The 26671-nt window shown below is 35.1% G+C and overlaps 1 protein-coding gene across 2 annotated transcripts in view; it reads left to right on the forward strand.

Moving 5' to 3' along the window:
• RELN (reelin) overlaps positions 1-26671 on the forward strand; it is a 456216-nt gene that overhangs the window by 109191 nt on the left and 320354 nt on the right. For both annotated transcript variants that reach the window (XM_016145914.2, XM_016145915.2), the window contains exon 3: positions 26026-26161. In XM_016145914.2, coding sequence (XP_016001400.2) covers positions 26026-26161 — 136 coding nt within the window. The remainder of the gene's footprint in view (positions 1-26025; positions 26162-26671) is intronic.

The raw sequence follows: 26671 nt of genomic DNA on the forward strand, positions 1-26671 counted from the left end.
TTAATCAGTTTTTTGTTTTGTTTTATTTTGTTTTTTAAGCTATAAGTGCTCTTTTGTATATATTGAAACTGTACTTATTGCTTGTTTCTAGAAATAGACTCAGGAGTTTATCACATTTCCAAGACCAATTCCAAAGACAGCAACTGATATTTTTAAATAATAATAATTCTTGCATTGATTATGGGTTTCCAGTTTACAAAATATTCTTACTGGCATTATTCCATTTGATACATGTAGCATACTAAAATAAAAGATTGCTAATATTAACCTCATTTTTCAGGTAAAGAAACTGAAATTGAGTGGTTGGTTGGATAAATTGATCAAGGTTCCATGGCTTTCAGACATCAGATTTGGATGCCTATTCAAGGTGTCTTGATTTCAATTTCAGGGATTTCCACACTCTGCCTTTCAAAATAAACACTTTTCATGAACTTTTATATGATACCATATACATAAGGGCCTGAAATGACAGTAACTAGCCTTGTGACCTTGGATAGTCACTTGGAGACTGAGAGACAGGTACATTTCTGGGAATGTACCAGTGGGCTGCTTTGACTAGAAGAATATAGATACAAATAAAAGAGGTAAAGCCCATTGTTTGTGTTTTCTACATTTTCAGCTTTGAAAGGAACTTGTTTAGAAATCAGAGGAAAAATGGGCATGAGAAAACTTCTGGGAGTGATGTATGCACTTTAAAATTGTATTTTGGTGATGATTGCACCACTCTATAAAATTATTAAGAATCATCGAATTATACACTTAAAATTGGTGAATTTTATGCCATGTGAAGTATATCTCAAAGCTATTAAAAAGAGAGAAAAGGAAATATGAAGGAAATTTTAGACTTGTATATAGGTTTCCAATATAACGCTCTTAGGTTTGTCTTCCAGTTGCTGTGCCTGCTATCTCAGAGTTAGTTTAATTCAGTACTTGTTCTTTAATAGGTTATAATACTTCTCTTTTCTTACACATCTTCATTAGTCCCTTGCTGAAATACATATTTTTCTTTTTAAAAATGTTTTATTATAAGGTCTTGAAAATATACTTAAGTATGGAGAATGCATGAATGAGCCACCATGTGCCGATCTCTCAGTTTTAACAATGATCAATTCTGGGCAACTCTTGTTTCATCCACTTACCTGCCCACCCCCCATTGCCCTTGATTATTTGAAGCAAATTCCAAACAACATGGCGACCATTTGCAAATATTTCTGTATATATCTATACACGTGTTTAGCATTTTTGAAATAGCATCCAAATAAAACATATACACTGTTATAAGTCAGTGTCTCTTAAATCCCTTTTTAACTACAGATTATTATCCCTTTATTCTTTGTTTCCTCTTGTTTTGTTGTTACTGTTGTTGAAGAAACAATTTTTTTTTTTGGTCCTGGAGTTTGCTAATTGTATGGCTGTGGTATTCTTTCATTTGTCATGTTCCTCTGCCCCTATATTTTTTGTTAGATCTGGAGGCTTGAATGGCTTTGACATTGGTTGGCAAAATTTCTTCACAGGTGATATTGGAAATTTCCATCAGGAAGTACATAATATTTGATTATCTTTGTGATGTTAGCAGCCATGATGATAATTGCCTAGGTCTATTAGTTCATTATGGATTATACAATGGTAATATCCTACTCCTTTCATTCCTTAATTTATTAATTAGATTAACTTTTTAAAAATAAATTACCCCTCATCAAGTATTTCGTTACTTTGAAGTAGAATTTACACACAAAAACTATTTCTAGTTTTCAAGGATGAGTTTCTTGAAAGGTCCAATTTACTTTTCTGAGTTTTTAAAGTATCATTTTAAACTCATGATTTAAATATACTTAATGTGTTTCAAGCCATTGAGTTTATTATCCTAATTGATGCTCAAATCGACTCATTTTTTGGCCAGTGGAAGCTTATTCAAGTTGTCCCCTGCATCTTTGGTAGCTTGCTTGCTTTTTGGTATGACAAGATGTTCTAGGCTTTTCATGTATGTTTCATTTCCTAGACCTTTGTTCTAAAGAAGCCCTGTTTTCTTTTCATTGAAAATGGTATTTTGACAACACTATTTGGGTGTTCTTCCACAGTTGATTACTGTTTCTAGGCCTCTTCAGTAAACAGAGCTTAGAAGTGTATGTGTATTGTTTCTCTGTCTTTTAGCTAAAATTAAGTATAGCAGTGTGTGTGTGTGTGTGTGTGTGTGTGCGTGCGTGTGTGTGTGTGTGTGTGTGTGTGTTTCCATGTGTATTTAAGATAAAATATATCATAAGTTCTTCCTGATACTTCTATTTTAAATTTAGGCTCACAAGATTTTTACTTAACTTTAGTGGTATGTTTTATTCAACGTTAGTAGTAAATGTTTAACAACCTGTTCTCTGGAGTGGGGATGGGTGGGCATCCTGATTTATAGTGTTTGCCAATTTATAGTGTTTTCCAATAATAACCTTATTATTGTTGATTTCTGTAATTGTGCCACCATGTAAATATACAATTAAGATAATTTGCCTCATTTTACTTTCAATTATTAGGGATTTCTTTTTATTTAATTTTGTTTCAGAATTAGGTAAATAATTTACATAGTTGCAAAGTACCTATAAAATTTACAAAAAAAGATTTATCCTAAAAAGTCTAGTTTTAATCCTTCTACCTCTACTGTATTTCATTCTACCTCCTCTACTTAACCATTTAAAAAATTATGATTTCTCTTTCCATTGTTTTATAATATAAGAAAATGTCTCTATATATGTATATGTCTATATCTACATCTATAGCTATATTTATATATCTTTTTTCCTCTCGTAGATAAATATCGGTGACCTATACAGTTTATATATCTGTTGTTTTTTAAAGAAAATTTTTAACAATATTTATAGAAAATTAATCAATAATAGTTGTAAGATGTATCCTTTATTCCTTTTTTACAACTGCATAATGCTTTATTTTGTGTACCATATTTATTCATTATTCCTTATTAATGGGCATTTGGATTGTTATAGGTTTTTTGTAGGTCCTTTGCTGGAAATAAATAGTAGTGAAAAACAGTAGTTATTAGCTTTTAGCATCAAAAAATTTTGCTGAACCCTACCTCTTAAACTTTTGAGTCAGTAAATCTTTATTATGTTGAACTGATTTTTTTTTTTTTTTGAATCCCAGTGTCGGTATTGTGTGTAAATGTGTATGTATGTAGAAGTGTATGTTTAAAGTATTTATTACGGAAAATTTTAATCATATATAAAACAGGACATAATAGCTCAATGAACCCCCATGTATCTTTCACCCAGTTTCAACAGTCATCAACTCAGAGTCAATATTGTTTTATCTGTATCCTCATCCATTTTCCCTTTCTCCATTGGATTGTTTTGAGGCAATTCTTGGGCTTGAATTTTGTGACCTTGATGAAATCACTTAATTCTGCTGTCAGTTGCCTCCTCTATAGTGTGGGAATAAACATACTTATTTTCAGTGGTGTGCTGGTAAAGGTGTAAGAAGCAGCTCTCTGGGGGAAAAAATAAATCCAGATTTATAGTTTTTGCCAATTTAAGTCATGTAAATACTCACACCATGGCTGATTTTAAGCTACTATGTATGTCACTTAATTAGGAAGAATTGGGAAGAAATGTGTACAATCAATCAGTGTTCTCTAACCCATAGAAGCTAGCCCCACTGTACCACTGCTGCTGTTTCATTGGGCTGTAATAAGGATTTATTGGGGAGAAAAAGTACAGGTCATCTGGTAAACATTAATAAATGGTAGCTTTTACTATTGCTATTATTGTTTTTAGCCCAATGCTACTGCCTTCTCTCTTGAGTCCTTCAATGAATTCTTCCTCATTACACATTTTCCTGCACCTAAACATTCAGCTATGAACACTGTCAAAGGACTTATGAAGCATTGTGATCCCATTCATTGACTTACTCCATGTAATAATTGGCTCACTACATATTATAATTAAAATAAAAACTTAAAACTTGAATCCCTTAGGGTATATAGTAAAGAAGTGTTAATTAATGTATTTGCCTCACAGATTTTTTAATATGATGAATATTAAGTGTTTTGAGGGTTGAGTATGTTATTTTAGAGTTATTTTTGTTTTGTTTTGTCATCATTAATTACCTTCTGCTATTGACAGAAACAACTGGGGGAATATTAAAAATTTCCATTTATAGTTGTGATATAATGAATAACATATGCCCAGCTCAGTTTATCATGGCTTGGTTTGCATGTTTAAATCCAATAAAACAAGTAATTGTACTAATGCCTTTAGAGGATATGGCTTGATGGTTTACTTACATTGCTTTGACATTTTGTTCTTGCGGATTTGAAGAATGTCAATTGTTGCCATTGTGCACATTTAAAAATATTGAAGTGGTCTCAGTGTCTTACATTGGATATCTTCTCTTCTCTATGTAATTTTTTCTCAGTGAGCTAAAGGTAAGTCAGACAAATTTTGAAACCCCTGTTACTGTGTTCTGTGCTCCATTTATTCAGATTTTTGGAAAGTTGCTAAAGATTTGACACGAAAACAAAATTAAGCTTAGAACTCTAGGCTTCGTGAAGAAAAATACAAAGTTATTTCACCAGAGGAAATCAGATAAAATTGTATACATTGTGTACCATATTTTCAAAAATTCCATTAATATTATTCTTACATTATATTTAACTCGTACTTATAAGATTAAATATGAAACCTTTACATCAAATGTGCAGAACATTATCATGGTGAAAACGAAGTAGCAATTTTTTTGAGTAGTATCAATGTCAGAGTTATCCATATAATCAAAAAGTGCACAAAACACGCATTGTTTTCTCACTAAAGGGAATCTGATAATTTTTATAATTTTCTCTGCTCTTTCCATGCTTTCACTTGACCAATTTTTTTTTCACCCCTCTAGTTTTAAAGTCAAAAGGATCAAATATTTGCTGTATTCACCAATGACTGGTCATGAAGACTTGAAAATATAGAATTGAGGTCTTTTATCTTCAGGCTTCTATTTTCTGTGTCATCTTGGCAAGCCTGGGCTCAGATATTTATTATGGGTAATAAAATGTACTTAGATTTTTTTTCCCTGTAGGGCCAGTATTCATTTCTCAGGCCAGTTGGATATAGTTAGTAAATAAATTAATAAATAAAATTTGCATCACATCATCAACATTGCTGTAACAAAGATTAAAGCTGTTGGAGCACCATAGGTACATTGTTAGGATGTCTTTGTAGTTTGTGTATTAAAGCACTGGGTAAACAACGTGATGAAATAAGGAAGTATAGTGAGGGTTACACTAATGATGGTGCTGGATAAGTTCAGAAAAGAAAGGCTCTTGTGAATAAGCTAAGTGTAATCAAACCCTTTATTTTTTCATGATATTTAGGATTTGTAACTATATGTGTAGAACTCAACCTCCTTCCCCCCAAAAAACAATCCTCCAACATCTCCCTGGAAAAATACCTAATTTCTGAACATTTGTAACTCCTAGTCCTTATTACAAGTCATCAAAGTATTTGGTTTGATTGCTCAGATTTTAAAATGTTATATTTATTAGAAATGCAATTATATATCAAAGGTGAACAGTTACTATATTGAATTATACTATCTAATTATTGAGCACTAACTATATACCAGGTACTCTTCTAAGAGTTTTGCTTATATTAGCTTATTTAATTTTCCCAACAATTCTAAAAATTAGGGATTATTTTAATAGTAATAATCCCATTTTATAGATGAGGAAATAGAGGCCTAGAGGGTTTAAGTTGGCTAAGGTCACACAGCAGTTTAATGGCAGGACAGGACATGAATCTTGTCTGTCTAGCCCCAGCCCTGTTGGACTTAACCATTACATTATACTGTATCCTATAGAAAATATCTAAAAATAAAGTAGACATGACATATATATTTTAAATGTTAAAGTTAACTCCTAGTAGCATAGAAAGGAATTGAAGATTTCCAGAGACTGCTAAAAAGAGTAGTTGTATAAAACATTACCGTGTTGTAAATGAGATAGAAATATCAGTGAAGTCATAGAGATAAATGTAGAAATTTAACCAGAAACCTCTGCAAAACCTTAAAGATGTGGTCCCACTCCCCTTCCCTGGTGACTTGTTTTCCTGGAGTAGAACAACTGATTAGTATGTTTTATTTCTGTTGTTAATGCCAAGCCTGTTTACCATGATTGGCTCTGCCTGATTGGTGGCGTTTAGTGCAGTGCTTGGTGGTTCTCTAAGGAGCTTTTAGACATCAGCTGTAAATTACCTGCTCGGCCTCCCTGACTGTGAGATCCATGCCTCCCACCTGGTGCACTGGGTGCAGGCTTCCACACATTCGCCATATGTGGGCAGAATCATGCTCAGTGTCTGGGGGAAACACTACAAATTATAAGTGAATTCACAGCTCTCTGGGCAGGTCCTTATGTGTGCAAATCCTGTTCCTTGTAATTGGAATTGTGTTTGTAAATCCCTGTACACCCAGGTGAGACTAAATTATGCCCCCATACATTGGATAGAAAGGAAAAAACAATCCAGTTAAGAAGCCAAATTAACTTCCTCTAAAAACTAGACAGTATGGGTGGGCTTTTGGCAATTACATACTTTCATGAAATGCAATCACAATTTTTCATGGCGTGCTCTTTATTTCTTAAAAAAAAATTATAAAATCCTTATTTAATGGTAGTTAATTAGTGATATTTTCTAGCTATTCATTCAGTCTTTGGAAAGAGATTTTAATGTCACCTCTTGTGACATCTTTATTATTATAATGTAAGCCTAAACTCTGCCTGACTCTTATTGGACAGAGTAGGGCATGGTATAGTTAAGTTGGCAAATAAACTAGGATAGTCTTTACTTATAACTTTTGCTAGATACATTGATTTCTTTCTATGTGAAGGGCTTTAATGACAAACTTAATGATCATTATTATGTAACTGTTTATATATTCTTTTAGAGTTTATGTTACTCAGTGTATGTTCAATATTAAAAAATAGTATGAGTGACAATGGGTTACCATCTTTAAAAACACAGATTAATCTCAAAAAGTCATGTCGACAACACTTCAAAACTACAAATAGACTACAGAAAACCATCATTGAGAATTGCCTAAAGACTAACTGAAAAGATGTCCATAACTAAGGATAAAGAGAAGAAGATATGTTGAGACTGGTAGGAGAGGTAGAGACGCAGAATGGGCTGATCCCACACCCACATGTGGTGGTTAAAAATCAGGAGGGATATCTTGGCTGTGGAGGTCCATCCTGAAGAATGAGGGGTCCCAGCCCAGGGTTCCAGTGCTGGGAAGAGAAGTCCTCATAACTTATAACTATGAAAACAAGCAGAGATTGTGGCCGATTGAGATGGGGTGGGGTGGGGCTGCTGGAGTTCCAGGCATTCCTCTTAAGGAGTCTATGCATAGACTAACTTGCTTTGAGCTCCAGCACTGGGGCAACAGCTCAAAAAGTGCCAGGGACAAACAGGTGGGAACTGAATTATCTGGCTTCAGGGCAGAAGCCATTGTTCTTTTGTTGAACCCTCCTTCTACCCAGGCTGCAGGGTTAGGCAGGTGCAAAGTGTGAGTTTTCATCAATCTGCTGAACATCATTCGCCCTACCCTGATGATTACCTGAGACTCTGCCCCATTCAACTTGTGGGCCTACCCAAGGTGCTTCCAGAGGCTTTCCCACACAAATAGCCAGTCTTGGCTTGCGTGACAGTCTCTTAAAATCTCTCAAAGTTCCACAAATTCAAATAGGAAACATCCAGCCTGGCTTGCCCTGTACCTCTTCCTAAGTGGCCCCAAGATTGGCACTAATGGCAGTCAGCCTTAGCTAGTAGCCTAGCCTGTTGTAGGCACCTCCAAGCCCAGCACAAGTGGCAACCATCTGCAGATCACTTTGTAGCTCATACCAGCTGGCCCTGGGCAGGGCACATGTAGCAGCCCACCTTGGCCTGGACTAGAGCCCCTCCCAAGAGGCCCTAGAACCAGAACACCTGGTGGCTAGCTTCAGACCACACCTGAGCGCCATCCAACCACCTCCAGAAATGACACACACAGAGGGTGAATTCAATGGGTACTAGAGCCCTGCCAAAGCAAATTCTGCTCTGAAGGGTCAACCCCTGCACAGTAGCTCCTCCACTGTAGTCATGGCCAGTCCTCACAACCAATAAGCCTGAGGGTCATTCCCTTCCACTGATGTGCAAACAGCAATCAAAGATCAACTACAACCGGACACATACAACTCCCATAAGGGACTAAGGGGACTATGCCACTGGGCCCCACGGGATACCTACTACATAAGGCCATCTACCAAGACTGGGAGATGTAGCAGCTCTACTAAATACATAGAAAGAAACACAGGGAGGCAGCCAAAATTAAAAGACAAAGAAACATGTTTCAAATGAAAGGAGAGAACAAAATTCCAGAAAAATAACTAAACAAAATAGAGACAAGCAATCTACCAGATGCAGAGTTCAAAGCACTGCTTATAAGGATATTTACTGAAGTTAGTGGAAGAGCAGGTGAACTCACTGAGAACTTTAACAAAGAGATAGAAAACATAAGAATGGAGATAGAAAACAAAAAAGCAGTCAGAAATGAAGAATACATCACAGGAAATCAACAGTAGATGAAATGATGCAGAGGACAGAATTAGTGATTTGGAAGACAAAGTAACAGAAACACCCAATCAGAACAGTAGAAAGAAAAAAAAATGCAAAAAAGTGAAAATAGTTTAAGGGGCCTCTGGGACAACATTAAGCATATCAACATTTGAATCATGGGAATACCAGAAGTAGAAGAGAGAGAGCGAGGAATTGAAAACCTATTTGAAGATATGATGGAAAACTTCCCCTGTGTGTATGAAACAGACATACAAGCCCAGGAAGTGCAGAGTGCCAAACAAGATGAACTCAAAGAGGCCCACACTAAGACATCTTAATTAAAATTTCGTAAGTTAAAGAAAAGAGAGACTCTTAAAAATAGCAAGAGAAAAGCAATTAGTTACCCACATGGGAGCTCCCATAAAACTGTCAGCTGATTTCTCAACAGAAACTTTGCAGGCCAGAAGGGATTGGTATGAAATAGTCAAAGCAATGAAAAGCAAGGACCTACGACCAAGATTACCATACCCAGCAAAGCTATCATTTAGAAACTAAGGACAGACAAAAGAGTTTCCCAGACAAGAAAAGCTAACGGAATTTATCAACACCAAAGCAGTAGTACAAGAAGTGTTAAAGAGACTTATTTAAGAAGAAGGAAAAAAAGATTAAAAATGGCAATAACTATATATTTATCAATAGTTTAAATGTAAATGTATTAATGCTCCAATCAAAAGACAGGGTAGCTGAATGGATAAGACAATAAGACCCTTGCTTATGCTTCCTACGAGAACTCATTTCAGATTGAAAGACAAACACAGGATGAAAGTAAGGAGATGGAGAAAGATATTTCATGAAAATGAAAACAAACAAACAAAAACCAAGGTAGCAATACTAATACCAGCCAAAATAGACTTTAAAACAAAGGCTATAACAAGAGACAAAGAAGGACCCAATAATTTCACTTTTGGGTATTGGTGCAAAGTAACCCAAAACACTACTTCAAAGGGACATGTGACTCCATATGTTAATTGTAGCAATATTTACAATCATCAAGATATAAAGGCAACCTGGGTGTCTATAAATGGATGAATGGACAGTGAAGAGGTGGTACATATATCCATAAAAAAGAAGTGAAATCTTGCCATCTGTGACAACATGGATGGACCTAGAGGGTATTGTGCAACAAAACAAACAGAAACTCATAGGTACAGAGAACAATTCGATGGTTTCCAGATGGGAGGGGGTTTGGGAGTGTGGGCGAATAAGGTGAAAGAAATTAAAAGTACAAATTGGCAGTTATAAAAACACTCATAAATTGTAAGTTATGGCATACAGAATATAGTCAATAATAGTGTAATAACTATGGTGCCGACGGATACTAGATTCATCAGAGTGATTACTCGTAAGGTATATAAATGCCTAATTACTATATTATATACCTGAAACTAATATAACATTGTATGTCAATTATCATTGAAAAAAATATAAAAGTCATGTGGACTCCTGCAATTTCCAATTGAAAGCTAGAAATTGTTTTAGAAGTTTTTGTCAACATATTTGGTTTTTTTTTTTGTTGTAAATTATCTCTTACCCTTCTGCTGCCTACTCTTTTTTCTCCATTATTTGTGTTTGATTCTGTTATATTTTGTATTTTAGGCAAGTTTGACTTGTAAAATCAATTAACGTTTAGAAAATGCATTATTCTTACTTAAAAGCATCTTAACAAAACATAGCCTTTCTACCTAATGGAGTCACAGAACATCATTCATGATTTCATAATCCCAAATATTTCTGTGAGTGAGAACACTACAGCCCCTCACATTTCTCTTCATTCCCTGGAGGCACATTATGGGTTAAATTATGTCTCCCCAGAAAAAATATGTTGAAATCCTAACTGCAGTACCTGAGAAGGCAACCTTATTTGGAAATAGGGTCACTGCACATTATAATTAATTAATTTAAAATGAGGTCATAGTAGAGGAGGCCCTAATTCAGTGACTGGCAGTCTTATAAAATAGCCGTGTGAAAATGGAGGATTGGAACAATGTACCTCTAAGCCCAGGAATGCCTAGTGCCACCAGGAGCTCATAGAGAGACATGGAACAAATTCTCCCTCATAGCCCTCAGTAGAAGCCAACCTGCCGACACTTTAATTTTGGACTTCCGGCCTCCAGAACTGAGAGGCAATAAATTCCTGTTGTTTTAAGTATCACCCAGTTAATGATACTTTGTTGCAGCAGCCCTAGAACACTAATATGAAGCATAAAGCAGTAGATTAAAATAAAAAATCCTTCTCTTAATATTGGAATTTTAACCTTTCTCATGCCTTGTTTGGTCTCTTTTCATAATTTTCCAGGCACCATCCTTGATGCTCTTACATTTGCACCCGTTCATTTTACTTCCCACTACCATGTTACTATTTCTTTCTATGAATATGAATATCCAGTGGTCACTCCCATTGTGCCTGCATCAGTATAAATTCTTGAGGCATTTGACGGCCTTCCATTTGAGCCTCAATTGCCTGTCCAGCCCTTTTTGCCTTGTGCCTGCTGTGCACACCATTGTTTCATACACTCTCACATCTCAGTTCTCTCAGTGTGACCAGCACTTTCCCACTTTGCTGTTTCTTTTGAAACAACCCCTGCCAAGAGAATTTTACTTCTCTTTTGAAACTGTTCTCAAATGCTGCTGTAATTGTTTATTGATTCTCTGCCCCAAGTACACGCATTTGCTATCTCTGGGCTCACAAAATAATGTATACTTTTTAATGATACCTATAGTAGTTTGCTTTGCACAAATTTTTCACTGTATTAAGCAAGTCCTCAAGGCATCTTTGGCCCTTATTGGCAGAAATCTGGCATCCTCAAGCTAGATAATAATTCCATCATAGACCAACCAGAAACATGTTTAGCATGTGTTCTCCTTTATTCCCTTGAAAAATACTGCAATAGACTCAAGTCAAAGCCCCTTCTATTCTTATTCCCATCACTGTTGGTATCTCCTTACTGACCATTGGAAGATAAGATAATTCCCTCATCTTAGAAAATCATAAGATAGATGATTTTTCATACTAAATCTCTTAATCTGTATTCCTTCCCTGAGCTGTGGAAAGTCTCTAAACAAAATGTAGCAAAACTTTTCTTACTGGATTCTCTATTAAAAGTTTTGAGCATGCATTTAAAATTAGATATTTATTTATTTAATTTTAACTTATAAATTTGTACATACACACTTGTACTTACATACTTTGTATATTATAGAACATGTGCATTTGACATTAAAATATAAAAGTTCTAATATTTTCTTCTCCACTATAAATAGAGGTATATAAATGAATTTTTTAAAAAAATGTTTGGGGGATTGCTTTTTCAGTTAGAAACTATAGGTAAAAGAATTCCAAATCTAAAATTAAACTTGTTTTTCTCAAAGAGTACAAAATGGAAATGATATAAACTTTACTGATAGTGTAAGAAGCAATATATGATTATAAATTCACATTAAAGAAAATATACATAAAGCCTGAAAGAAGCTATACAATAAGAATATAATTATTTAGGTTGATGTTTAAAATGATATAATTTGAATGGAAAAGAAGAAACATCGAAGGGTTCAATTAGCCATGATTTGTTGTAATTAAATGAAAACTAGAGGGGAGAAATTTAATTAATTAAATTTACCTTTAACAAATAACTTGCATTATTAAGAACCCTTTTTGTGATCATTCAAGTGAGTGTGTATATAAATCAGTGGTCCCCAACCTTTTTGAAGCCAGGGACCAGTGCTCCTATGAGAATCTAATGCCTGATGATCTGAGGTAGAGCTGAGACAGTGATGCTAGTGCTGGGGAGCAGCTGCAAATACAGATGAAGCTTCACTCACTTGTCTGCTGCTCACCTCCTACTGTGTGGCCCGGTTCCTAATAGGCCACGGACCCATACCTGTTTTAAATAATCCCAGTATCATGTTTTTAAAATTAAATCAATATGCTCTGCTTTAATTCAAGTTAATAGATTATAACAATTTTAAAATACCTACATTTTGTCTATTTTTCTTTTCCTGATCTATTTTAAGTATGAAGAGAATTTAAGCATTTCTAAGACTACTTTGTAATCATTTAGACTCAAAAAGTATGAAACGCTGATTTTGCTGATCCAATATTCAAATTATTGTCTCAGTGGAGTCTGAATTTTAATACAATTTAAGTGAAAGTAGTATACATCATATTTGAAAACAATTTTTTCTGTGATTTGTCTTTAAAAATGTATTGAAAATTTTTTTTATCTGATTAGGAATCAGATGAACTGAACACATGATCAAATATATTTCATCATCAGAATTCATTCATTGTTAATGCTTTCTTATGGTACATAAGCTGCTACCATGATGTAAACAGATGAAGTACTTGCAATTATTATAATATTATATATGTTTACACTGTAATTTTTTCATACTGTGTGTGATTTTATATTCTTTAATTTATTAATTAGTTCTATAAGAAAACAAAGACTAGAGTTATCGAATGAAGTGCCTTCCCCAGAAAACAATATTATTGATTTTGTAAGTCTAGGGACATCAGTAGAAATTGAGGGCTTCTAAAAAGAAGTTCTAGTGATGTAGTAACAGTTAACATTTATAGTATTTATTATGTGCTCGGCATTGTTCTAACACATTACTTACTTTAACTATGTCAGCCAGTGAGGTGAGTAGTCTTGTTTTGACTATTCATATATGAGGAAGCTGAGGCGCAGAGAGTTTCCATATACTTTACCAAGGACATAGCCAGTGGTATGGTAAAACTGCGATGTGAACCCAGGCAGTTCGGCTCTCAAATCTTTGCTGTTCACTACTACTCTACAGTTTACACTCATGACAGTTTTCCTTTGACTGCTGTAAAATAAACAGATTGTTCTTTCTGAGAGGGAAATAACATGAAAAAGAGGAAAGCAGACTTAAAAGTCTATTAATTAATTTAGCAGTTATTAATTTAGCAATTATTGAGTGAGTCTATGTAAAATCAATAATATCAAATAACTTACCTCAAGAAATTTATAACCAAGTAAAAGGAATCTAAGTAAACAAACTGTGAGAAGGGTTATATTAAAAGACAATGTAGTTTTACTGTGGTAACAAATTAACCCCCAAGTTGCAGCTTAATTTGACATTTCGATATGAGTCAAAGACTCTTCAGGGAAGTTGTCCTTCATGCAGGGACTCAGCAATCTAAGATATTTCCATATTGTAGCTATGCAATCTCAGTGTGTAGCTTCCACTGCCATCAAGGTAGAGGGATAAAGGAATCTAGAGGACTCATATCCTCTATTTTGTGCTTCAACTAGAAAATAGTATACTTAATTTCTGCTCATATTTCATTGATTAGAATAGTTCACATGACCCCTAGAACCACAAAGGGACTAGAAAGTGTGGGAGAGAGTACGGCTATTCCATAAGCAATAAATACCTTGACCAAAGTTATGTATGGCTAATTGGGGGCAGAAGAGAGTTTGAGAAGAGTTAGAATTCTATAGGAACTTTGCTGAAAAGTGGCAGAAAAGGAAACAAAGTCATGATAGAGGCTAGTGAAGGTTATTGAGGAACACGTCCCATAGGAGGGAGCTGCAGGCAGAGTCTCTTCAGTACCACAGAGAGCTCTTGTAATTTAAATAAGTTTGATACCATGTCATGTCAATTGTATTGCCTTTATTCCACAGCAATCCATTCCATAAACATTTATTATGTGCCTATCATAGATGTGGTGGATAAGAAAAGTTTTAACACATAACTAACAGTCTAGTTGGGAAGGCAGATAATTCTGTAATGCAGTGAGTAGGTTCAACAGAACTATTCTCTGGGTTTTGTGAGAGCATGGAAATATTCCTAATATTGACTGTGGGTACAGGACGTAGTTATACAGAAATTTTTCTAAAGGAGATGATTTATGATCCCATTGTGTATTAAATGATGAGCGAAGGTTGAGCCAAGCTAGAAGAAGAAGGGGCACTTTAGGCCAGGGGTCAGCAAACTTTTTCTGTAAAGATCCAGATAGTAAATATTTTAGATTTTTCAGTCCATAAGAGTAGATCTCTGTTGCATATTCTTCTTTTTGTCATACAACTTTTCAAAATTCAAAACAATTTCTAGCTCAGTCGTTGTACAAAAACAGGCTATGGTCCATATTTGATCCATCGGCCATAGTTTGCTGACCCGTGGTCTAGGCAGAGAGAACAAGAGCAAAACCACAGATGTGTACATCTAACGATATATAGTTTGGTCTTGATGGAATATGAATTTTGAATAAGGGTCATGATAAATGAGCCCAAAGAGATAAGAGGGCAGAACGTCATGTTGAAGAACTTAGGCCTACTTCCAAAAGTATGGGTTGTCATTGGAGGATTAAAATCACTGGAGTGATAAATTCAGATTTGCAATTTATAAAGATACCTATATTGAGGAGTTATCCTGAGGAATTAAGAGACAAATTAGGGAGCTGTTGGCTGGTCAAAAAAGAGATGATGAAAGCCTGAAATAAGGCCATAGTGGGAAGGGTGGGCAAGAGAGGGGCACAGCTGAAAAAATTTTGAGGTTACATCAGAACTTTTATATTTTGATGATTGATCGACTGGAGTGAGAGGAAATAGTTAGTAATGAGTCCAAGACTAGATAGTGTTCTTTAACTGAGATGATAAATATTATAATTGATGTACCTCCTGATTATTTTAAAGGATCTCTGTCACTTAGTCCGGTTTACACTATCTACATTCAGAAAGCAGAGGCCCATCTTCTGTCTCAATGTACTTTTTGGGAAATACGTCATGTTGTCCAGGAAGGATATGAGGAGATTTTGTTCCTGTCCATCAAATAGATTGACTACTACAGGCAATAGCTTTCCTGTGTTAGGATGCCCACAGAACTCAATGTATAGATTCATGAAAATAGTCCTAAAAGCCATGGCTTTTTAAGACTATCAGTTATTTTAGCTATTTTCGGATCGAGAAATCTAGAACTTTATCGACTTTGAACTTGTCCTCTGCAGTAGACAAATACTATTGATGTGATTGCCCACCCCCCCCAAATTTATACAGTTTCCCACATTGCGAGTACTGCCATCCCAAAGTATAATTCCCATACTTCTTTTCTAGGGTGAAGGCATGTAATTTAGTTTACACCTACTAGACTTATCCTTATGACACTTGGATATAGAAGAAGGATATGAGGTGGAGACTCAGCATGGGAAAATCCATATTCAATCAAGTACAGTAATGGAATCTTATATATATTTTTGGAATAGGTGAGGTGGAGGTTTGTTATTTCAGTCCAAATCTGATTGATGTCAAGGAGTGGGTGGCTGTTTTCATTTTGGACCAGTCCCATGGTGTGGTGGGCATCATTCCTTGCCGTGCAGCATCCAAGGTTATTTTGCTCTACCTGCCAGAGAAATTGCCTAATATCTCTAAAAATTCCTTTAATTAGCTAGATTGCATTCTATGCAATCTGAGAATATCAATAGATATACCCAGGGCTTCAGTTATATGTCAGTTTTATGTAAAATTTCTTGGGATAGGGACAATTAGGGCAAAATGTCTAAAAAGGCTTGATTTTTAATGAAAAAAAAAAAAGGTTGAGAAATATTGTCCTAGACTAAATGGCATCAAGGTCAATTCATTGATATTACAGTGACAATATAGGCTATGATGGCCAAGATAGAGAAAAAGGGAGGTGGATTCACTATTCCTTTAAGATGTTAGGCATTTGAAGTTTGAAGACTATGGGATTATTCACTTAAAAATGGATAAGATATTTGATAAAACAGTTTTACCTTGAGCTTTAACTATGATAGTAGTCTTTAGTTATTTAGAGATAGCCTTACTAGAGACAGTTCTGTTAGGTCAGCCAATCTGGGGGTGGAGTTAAGATAATCAGATCCTGTTTTTACATGCAGAGACTTTCAGGGGTTAGCCAAATGTCACCATGCCCCTGTTGGTAGTTTTCGGTCTGGGATTCATGCTAAGCCTGAGTGATTTGCAGTTCACTTACTTATTTAAGGGGGAGTTTTGTGGAGTGTAGTAGAAACAGAAAGACTGAGATATATTCTTAAATCTACAAATAAAATTTTAACATTTAACAAACTCTCATAGTCAAGTTTACATGCAATTTAGCATTTAATTTTCACATTATTACTTAATCATTTCCACAATTATATTAAATAGATCTTAATATTATCTACGTATTAAATGAGAATGATCATAAGACTACAGAATTTAAGTAACCTTGCCCAAGACTGCACCACCAAAATGTGACTGGACTGGATCTCAAGTGACTAATGCTTTCTCTAGGGACTACTGACTCGGCCAACTTGTATAGCTTCTTTCAGCTTCAGTTTCCTTATCTACAAAATGGGAATAATAACAATAATAGTCCCTAGAGTTTACAAAGAAAAAATGAGTTAATTTTTGCAAAGCACTCAAAACTATGCCTGAATCATTAAACATTCAGCAAATGTTAGCTGTTATTATTCTGTCCAGGGTCTTCTATTTCCCTTCTTCATTTTTTTTAAACTAGGATAGGCAGAGGTCTGATCCAGGATGCTGGATAGTAATTCTGGTATTGCATTAAACTTCTTCCTGGATTGGTCAACTGAACAATTCTTTGTCAGTGAAGAAAGAATAAAGTAGGCTAGAAAATATTGGAGGTGGCTTTTAGGGCCTGGAGTTATTCCAACAAAGCAACAGTCTCTTGTTATTTTCTTAAATTTTTTCTTGTTTATTTCCTCATTCATTTATTTATTGTTTTAAGGACACTTAACATAAGAGCTACTCTAAACAAAATTTTAAGTGCACAATATAGCATTATTGACTGTAGTACAACATTGTATAGCAGAACTCTAGAACTTAATCCTCTTGCATAACTAACATTTTATATCGATTGAACAGCAGCTCCTAGAACTCAATAGCATAGAAATAAACTTATTTAAAAATGGACAAGGGACTGGAATAGACATTTCTCCAAAGAAGATCTATGAATGGCCAATAAGTACGTGAAAAAAGGTGTTTGACTTAACTAATCATCAAGGCAATGCAAATAAAAACCACAATGAGATATTATCTCACACCTGTTAGAGTGGCTAATACACACACACACACACACACACACACATATAAATAAAGGTAAGGGTATCAAGGGTGTGAAGAAATTGGAATTCATTGCATTGCTGGTGGGAATATAAAAAGGTGGAGCCACTGTGGAAAAAGATATGGAGGTTCCTCAAAAAATTAAAAAAAGAATTAACATAAGTCCCTACAATCCCACTTACGAGTGTATATCCAAAAGAATTAAAATTAGGATCTCGAAGAGTTACTGCACTTTCATGTACATTGCAGCATTATTCACAATAGCCAAGATATAGAAACAACCTAAATGTCTATCAATGGATAAATGCATAAAGAAAATAGAATATATACATACAATAGATTATTATTCAGCCTTAAAAATTAAGAAGGAAATCATGCCATATGTGACAACATGGGTGAACTTGGAGGACATTATGCCAATTGCAATAAACCAGTCACAGAAGGAAAAATGCTACATGATTCTGTTTATATGAGGTATCTCGAATAGTCAAATTCATGGAAGCAGAGAATAGAAGAGTGGTTGCCAGAAACTGTGGTGGAGGAGGAAATGAAGAGTTGTTATCAAAGGATATAAAGTTTCAGTTATGCAAGATGTTTTATTTTTTAATGAAATCCTTGCTGAAGCTCTTTTGAGCTTCCCATGTTTGCTTGGCTTTATAGCTCCGAAGCCTCCTCCTCTTTAGATTTCTCTGGCCTATATATGTGTAAAACCCAACTTCTATACTGAAAGTTGTGATGTGAATCTAACACATATCAGAACAAGTCAAAGGAGCAGGTGCCCAGTAGTGAGGCAGACTATCTGAACCCAGCATGATGTCGTTAGTCTGGAAAGGCTGGAGGCAATGTGCAGCAATTACCTACAACCAGGCAGTATAAGGGGGTGAGAGAATATGCAGTGTTAGGAGGGGAGGAACCAGTGTATCAGGAGAGCTTCACTTAAAGAGTGCAGACGCTACATAGCTCTTGGGAAAGAGTGCTGCTCTGTTAGACTCAGTGGCCACATAGACCTATGTATAACTGGATGGCTTTGCCCCTTAGGGAAGCACTTTTGTCCTAAAGATGTCTCACTCAATCTGTATCTTACTTAATGATGTATCTTCTGAGGGGACAAAGGGTATCCAGTAACTTTCTGATGAGAAATTAAGGTGTTTGGAGAGAGTAGAGGAAGAAGAGGGAGGTGAGCAGGGAGAGGGAGAGAGAACATGAGTTTGTGCCTAGTGGAGACACCCTCTTCCTGCTCACACCCACCTGCTGACTTTGCACTCCATCACTAGATTTGGAGAGGATTTCTATTGACCAGGACAAAAGTCTGTCTCATAATTGAGGTACCGCGCCTTAAGGACACAGGGAGGAAACCAGTGGACCATGTAAGATAGAAGATAGACTTGTGTTTAAATGTTATTCACTAGCTCTCTTATCCTCGGCAAATTACTTAAATTCACTGGCTCTTTATATTTTATTATCCTTTATCTCTAAAATGGGAATGATAATAATAGCATGTTTAGTGCTAACTATGTACCATATACTCATTTGATCTTCACAATCTCCCTATTATTATCATCTCTATCTCCCTGAGGAGGAAACTGAGGAACAGAGTATTTGAGTAACCTTCCACAACTTCTTAGTAGTGGGGCGAGGATCTGAACCCAGGCAGACTGTGTCAAGGGTCTATGCTCTCAACCTTTCCCCTCTACTGTCTCTCCCATGGTTGTAAGGTAATGATCTGAGTAAAACACTTGGCACAGAGAAGGCACTTGGTAAAATGATAGTGCTGGGAGAGGAACAGAGAGTGAGAGAAACAGCAAGAATTCTCATCAATATAATGCAATGAGTGAAGAAAGAATCAGGTTTATTTAGAATAAGTTTTTTTTTTTTTATTACATAACTGACCAGAGATATGGAAATAGCATGGCTCCTCATACATTTTCTAACTTATGCTCATAGACAAACAATTCCAGAATGATTTTTAAAGGGCTTTAGTATTTTTTTTTTTGCCTCTAGACTGAAATCAAATGCCTTAAAATTAATACTTTAAAAATCAAACATATGCAGTGTATATATGTGTGTGCGAGTACGTGTACTATTCATTATCTTGTAGCACTACTTGAGAGCTATTCTTTTTCTATCTATTTTCATCAGTCCAGTACTACACAGATAAGCTGCAATAAGGATATATTCAGAAAGTTCTGTGATTACTTTTCAGCCTATAGGTCGTATTTAGCTTTGTTGAAATGTTTGAGTACATTGACCTAACAAAATAGGCAAATAATAGACAAATCAAATTCTGTAAGTAAAGTTTTTCATACTTGAATCAAATGAAAAGATTAAAGAATGACTAAAAGGAACTCCATAATTCATTTTCTCTCTCCATTTACAACATAATACTAACTTTCCAAACTAGATTTTCAGAACAGTTTATTTCTTTATTAACTGATGAAAGTCTTTAAATGTCACTTTTAAATAAAGAGCAATTATTAAAATAAAAGGAAATAAAAACAATATTAAATATTTTTCTCATCTTCTATTTCTTATATAGGCATACGTTAATAAATTTACTAAGCTTCCTGACAAAACATTCTATCAAACTTTCCAAAAGTATTTGAAGTAATAATATAATGTTTATTTTAAAGTTTCATCTTTTATAGACAAAAGTTACATTTTTTACAAACAAAAATCTATAATCTTAATGTATTTGCCTTTTGTCTGTTGATATCCCATCCACAGTTGTCTTTTTTCTTGGAACCCATGAAAAATAAGCCAGAACATGATATAATCACTTTAACACTAACCATGGCAAATTACAAACTAAACATATTTGAGTTTACTATGTCTTTCTTAATTTACAAAATATAGAATAAACCCAACATGAATGTGTAATTTCCCCACTACTTTGGTTATTTTTGGTAATAAAATCTTCATTTTGTTTCTTGGAAGTTAATAGTCTGCATTTTTATGAGGATATGTACATTTTATTATAGAGATGGGGTATCACAAAAAGTCTAGTTACAGTTCTGAAGACCCAAGGTATGCACATTAAAAGCATAGAAAAGTATTCCTGAGGGAAAATGGAGTTCACACACGGTTTAGTCACAAACTTAAAATAACTGAAGACTTGTCAAGAAAAATGGCATCCCTGAAGGCACAGAAACGTGTATCACTGTCTTAACAGGGATGATGGAAGCAACTTTAGAACAATTAAAGACATTGTGAGCCTAATCTTGGAGAAGTATAATGTGGATAAAAGAAACTCTGGTATAGATTCCTATTTTGTAACCATGATTAAGAAGACAAATATTTTTAACTAGATAGCCAATGGTTTGAATGACTTAATAAACTTCAAACATCCCTACTTTGTCAAAGGTGTAATTGTTTTAAAGTTATATTGTTTTTTGATATAAAAATTACAGTTATATTGTGAATATTCTTTTTTCAAATGTGTGCACACAATATTCCAAAGGAACATGTATTTCTAACATGGATGCTTTAAAATCTCGCTAAAATCAAGACAATTATCAATCTTTTTTAACTTCAGAGTTTGAAGGATATACTTTACTTTCTTTGCCCAAAGCTAGGTCAGGAGAGCCATATTTCTTCAAGAGCTTACTTTCTCTCACCATCCAATTCTCCGAAAAAAGTATAGGCTCTTTTTCTGGAAAAGAAATCTCACATGAAAATTTTTTGTATGATGGTTTACACATAGCCACAACAATGAAAATAAAATCTACATTTTACACTACAAACATGTGTTTTATGTGTATATATCTCCCTGAAATATGCAGTGTAATGAAATTCTTTTATTGTAGATACTATTTTCCCTTTCCAAGTAATATTAACAACTCAGTGTGTATCTTATTATCCATAATGCAACAGGGAAAACACACCATCATAAATTTAAATTCATGATCAAATTCAAATTTCAGTTACTCCAAGAATAGGTTTCCAAATCACATATATTAACTAGATGGTATATGTCTTTCATGATACAAAAGCCATTAAGAAAATTACTGTGGTGGATGCAGAAAATTGTGTTTTGAAGAACTCTGGAAGCTGATTCTGACTGCTCTCATTCTCCTAGTTCTCATTTTATATGCACACCTCTGCTCATTATGTTTGCCTTTATGAGATGTTCTCCCATATTTCTTCTCTTCATTTAGATTGTACTTAGAGAGCTATGGAACTGAAAGGAATCTTAGTGATTGTGGACCAGCAGTTTACAGATGTTGTAACCGAAGCTTGAGAGAGGGCGCACCCTGACCAAGGTCATATAGCAGTGTGTCGCAGAGTGAGGGAACAGTCTCTCGATTATACCCTACTGCCTCATATAAATAAAACAACTTTGGGAAATTTTAACTTTTCCCTCAAGACTCAGTTCCAGATTTCCTCTTCAATAGAGCCATTTCTGACTATGTAGCAAGGGCACTGGCTTGAATCCAGCCTACACTGCCCACTTGCTCTATGACTATAAGTAAGTCCTTTTATCTTCAATATCTTATTGCCTTGTTTGGTAACATGGAGACAATAACAGCTGTCCCTCATATGGTTATTAAGAGCTTTAAATAAGTTAATACTCCTATTTTGTATTTTTTGTAAATACCACATAGTTAGTACTGACATTTATTTTCTAGCTGTTTTATTTAGAATGTTAGTTTATTATGGTGTTCCCTTCTTAGCTCAGGTCATTTTGGGGTAAGGACTTTGTCCTAAATTTCTTCTATGTACCTTCACAGGGCCTAACACAGTGTTTGATGCAAAATAGGGATTCTGTAAATACTGTTATTTTTTTCCTTCCTGGTTGATATTAAGATAAATAGATTTCTAATAATTGCAACTCTGACCAACTTTTAGATGCTCTCAAAGAAAATGTCAATTAAAATGTAGCAGCAGTATAATATGCCAGTATGTTAAAAAAGCAAAGACTACTATACATTTCTAGTGTTTGAAGGTACATAAAAAGGTCCTCAGAATATATATTTGGGATGGTTTTAGGAATAGTGGTTAAGAGGATAGGATATTTTGTGTTACTTCCAGAGCCATTATGTAAGATACTGCTGGATAGTTTCAAACTGTATATTGGTACTGTAGTGATATCGCTCTAAACTCTGAGTCCTGGACAGCATTTTACTAAGACACTTTTAATGCATGTTCTCAGCTACACATTAGATTTGCTTGATGAGCTTTTAAAACTCCCAATACCCAGGATTTACCCCAAACCAGTTAACTCAGGATCTCTAGGACTTGCATTTATTCAGTTCCTTGAGGTGATGCCACTGTGCAGCCTCACTGGGGAATTGACGCCTCTGCCAGATTGTTAAATTGCAACTGTTGTTCTGTGGCACATTTATTCAGGATAGGGCATACAGTAATTATGACAGTAGAGCTACCTTATAAAATTCTGTCAAATAAGATGCAGTCTAGACTTTGACTCACTTTCTAAGAGGAGTTTTGAGGAATATGAAGACATTTGACCATGAATCCTGTTACCAAGGTTCTGAAACCCTGAAACCTAATTTTATTTCATTTTCCTTTCCACATGATTGTGGCTGGGACTTTTGTTTTCCATTCTGGCCAGGCTGCCCCTGCAGGGGTGTCATTTTCCACACACTGGACCCCTACTTTATGCCTGACCAGAGGGGAGTGGCAATTCCTGAGTCACCTTCAGCACTCTGTGGTTTCCCTGGGAGTCTCTGATCCTCCCTTACCTTGTGGTTTCTCTGGCTTAATGAATGTTGTCTCAAGGTGCAGCTTAAAAAAAAAAAGAAGAACTTGAGTGAGAAAAAATATTGTTAGGTTATGTCAAAATACAGACTTATTTTTCTATTTCTTTGGCCAGTATGACCTATTCTGAACAACTTTCTATTCTAGAATATCCTGTTTCACTACTTAATGTAATATATGTATTATAATTTCTATTGTTTGATTTTTTATAGTTATATTATTCTTATATTTATTCAGAAAACATTTCTTGAGTATCCGTGATTTGTCAGGTAATGTGATAGTTGCATGGAATATCAAGATTAAAGACTTAGTCCCTCATAGACTTCTTGGAAAGATGGTCAAGTGCAATGGAGAAGTGTGTGAACTGCTGTGATGACATATAGAACAGGCACCTATCCAAGCAAGGGGGAGCTGTACTAGCGGCTGTCATTTGTAGTGGGCCATTTAATTCTCACAATAACTTCAGATAGAGGGGACATGGTATTTCCATTGTACAGATGAGAAAACTGGATCTCAGAGAGAGTAAGTCATTTGCCCAAGTTCACAAAGCCAGTAAATAAATTTTTTATTTAACTGCCCACTCCTGGCAAAGTTTTTATTAATATTTTTATTAATAAACTTTTATTTTTAGAGCATTTTTACATTACAGCAAAATTGAATGGAAAGTACAGAGATTTCCCATATACCCCATCTCCACACATACACAACTTCCCCTACTATCACCATCCCACACTGCAGGGACATATTTGTTACAACAGATGAACCTACATTTACACATCATGATCACTCAAAGTCGATAGTTTATGTTAGGGTTCACTTGTGCTGTAGTACATTCTATGAGTTTTAACAAATACACAATGATATTATGCACAATCGTTTCACTGCCCTAAAAGTCCCCTGTGCTCTGCCTATTCATTCCTCCCTTCCGTCTAATCCCTGACAAACACTGATCATTTTACTCTCTCCATAGTTTTGCCTTTTCAGAATGTCATGTAGTTGGAATTATAAGCTATGTAGCCATTTTGGATTGGCTTCTTTCATTTAGTAATGTGCATTTATTTATCCATATCTTTTAATGGTGTGATAGTTCATTTCTCTTTAACTCTGAATAACATTTCATTGTTTGGATGGACTACAGTTTATTTATCTGTTAAATTACTGAAGGACATCTTGGTTGCTTTCAAGTTTTGATGATTATGATTAAAACCGATATATATGTGTATACATATGCATACATACACACACATCCATGTGCCGGTTTTTGTGTGGACATACATTTTCAATTTATTTGGGTAAATAGTAAGGAGTGTGATTGCTGGATCATATGGTAAGGGTGCATTTATTTTTGTAAGAAAATGTCAATTGTCTTCCAAAGTGGCTGTACCATTTTGCATTCTCACCAGCAACACATAAGAGTTCCTGTCACTTCACATCCTGATCAGAATATGATGTCAGTGTTTTGGATTTGGGCTATAATAAGTGTGTAGTGGCATTACATTGTTAATTTGCAGTTCTCTAATGACATAAGATGTTCAACATCTTTTAATATGCCTATTTGCAATCTGTGTGTCTTTTTTGGTGAAGTGCCTATTCAGGTATTTTGCCCATCTCAAGTTTTATTTTATTATTATTTATTAATATTTATTAATATTTTCCATCTGAGGTAAACTTGAGTGAATCACCTTATTGAAAAATAAAGACAGTATCTCTTGATAGCTCAGCTGGGAGCTGACCTGGCACTCACAGCTAGGCCATGCAGTTCTCATTTTGAATATAAGCAATTTTGCAGAACATCAACACCAGACAAGGCCATTCTCAGACTGTGATGGTTTGAAATAAAAACACCACCACTTTGCACTCATGCATGAACACAGACAAAAGCAAGAACATGGTGCAAACCACCAAAATAACCAACATTTCCCTCTTTATGCTAATATGATGGCTGCTGCTTTTTTTATTAATCACAACTTTCATGCTACTCCATCGTGTATCCTAGATAAAAATTAAGATTCTTAGTGATAAAATTCCCCTTATTTCTGATAGCATCAAATCCAGTAGCAAAAACACCTTTCCCTGTGACCTCTCCAACAGAATTGGACAGGGGGGTGGGGGGAGGGGTTGTTTTCAGGACTTGCAGAACTAAAATTTGAAAATTCTGGGGTCGGCTTTCTAAAATAACCTAACACAAGCCCAAATATTTTAACAAGCCTCTCCTGTTGAGATATCTTCCTCTTATTGAGATATCTTCCAGTTCCCAATAGTATTTGGTCTTCCTTGCTGTAAATGCTTCCAGTAAATCCGATCTTGTTATACTGTAGATGTGGTCCTGGTGGTCTTTAGTGATGGGCAAAGACCAATCAACAAAATCAAAGCAAAGCTAGTGCTATATCAATGAACATAATAGGTTACGCTTTAGCAATAATGTTTCAAATGATTAATTATCTTCTAACAATAGAAAGTAAAAAACTGCATAACTTATGGAGAAGCCAAACAACGTGATAAATCTGAACATAAAAGAAAAATGTCCAGAAAATATTGTTATGCCAAAATAAGAAAAACTTTGTTTTGTTTTGTTGTTTTTATAACAATTTCTCTCCCATTCTATCTCTCAGGGATCATGTCTGACCACCAGTTTGGTAACCAGTTTATGTGTAGCGTGGTGGCCTCTCATGTGAGTCATCTGCCCACAACCAACCTCAGCTTTGTCTGGATCGCTCCACCTGCTGGCACAGGCTGTGTGAATTTCATGTAAGTACCCAAAGTGTCTGTGACCAGTACAGAAGACAGATATACCTCTTATGAAGTTACATATCGGGAAATTATTTAAATGTATTATTTTAACAAGTTTTAACATAATTAAAACCACCAATTTTAGTGTCAAAAAGAGGTCAAATCTGTTTTTAAAAATGTAACGTTAGAGTTTATTTTTGCATATTTATTAATATCTCAAGAGTTCTAAATTGGGTTTTGGCTGATAAAAATACACAAAAAAATGTATGTAAAGAAATCAAGGCCATAAGAAGATTACTGTTCAGAAAATAAGATAAAAACAGGTACAAAAAATGCCATGAGGCTTCATACACATTTTGGAAGAAGACCACAAATTTAGCTTTCCTCTTTTTGGCCATTAGTGACAAGAGAGAAATGTGATCAGTTAGAAAATTGATGGTGGCGAGAAGTCAGGGACTCTATAGAAACTTAACAACTCTCTCATGTGCTTTCATTAAGAGGAAACTAGGAATGTAGTGAGCAATGCTC

The sequence above is a fragment of the Rousettus aegyptiacus genome, unplaced genomic scaffold (assembly GCF_014176215.1).
Source record: "Rousettus aegyptiacus isolate mRouAeg1 unplaced genomic scaffold, mRouAeg1.p scaffold_m13_p_13, whole genome shotgun sequence".
Classification (NCBI taxonomy): Eukaryota; Metazoa; Chordata; class Mammalia; order Chiroptera; family Pteropodidae; genus Rousettus; species Rousettus aegyptiacus.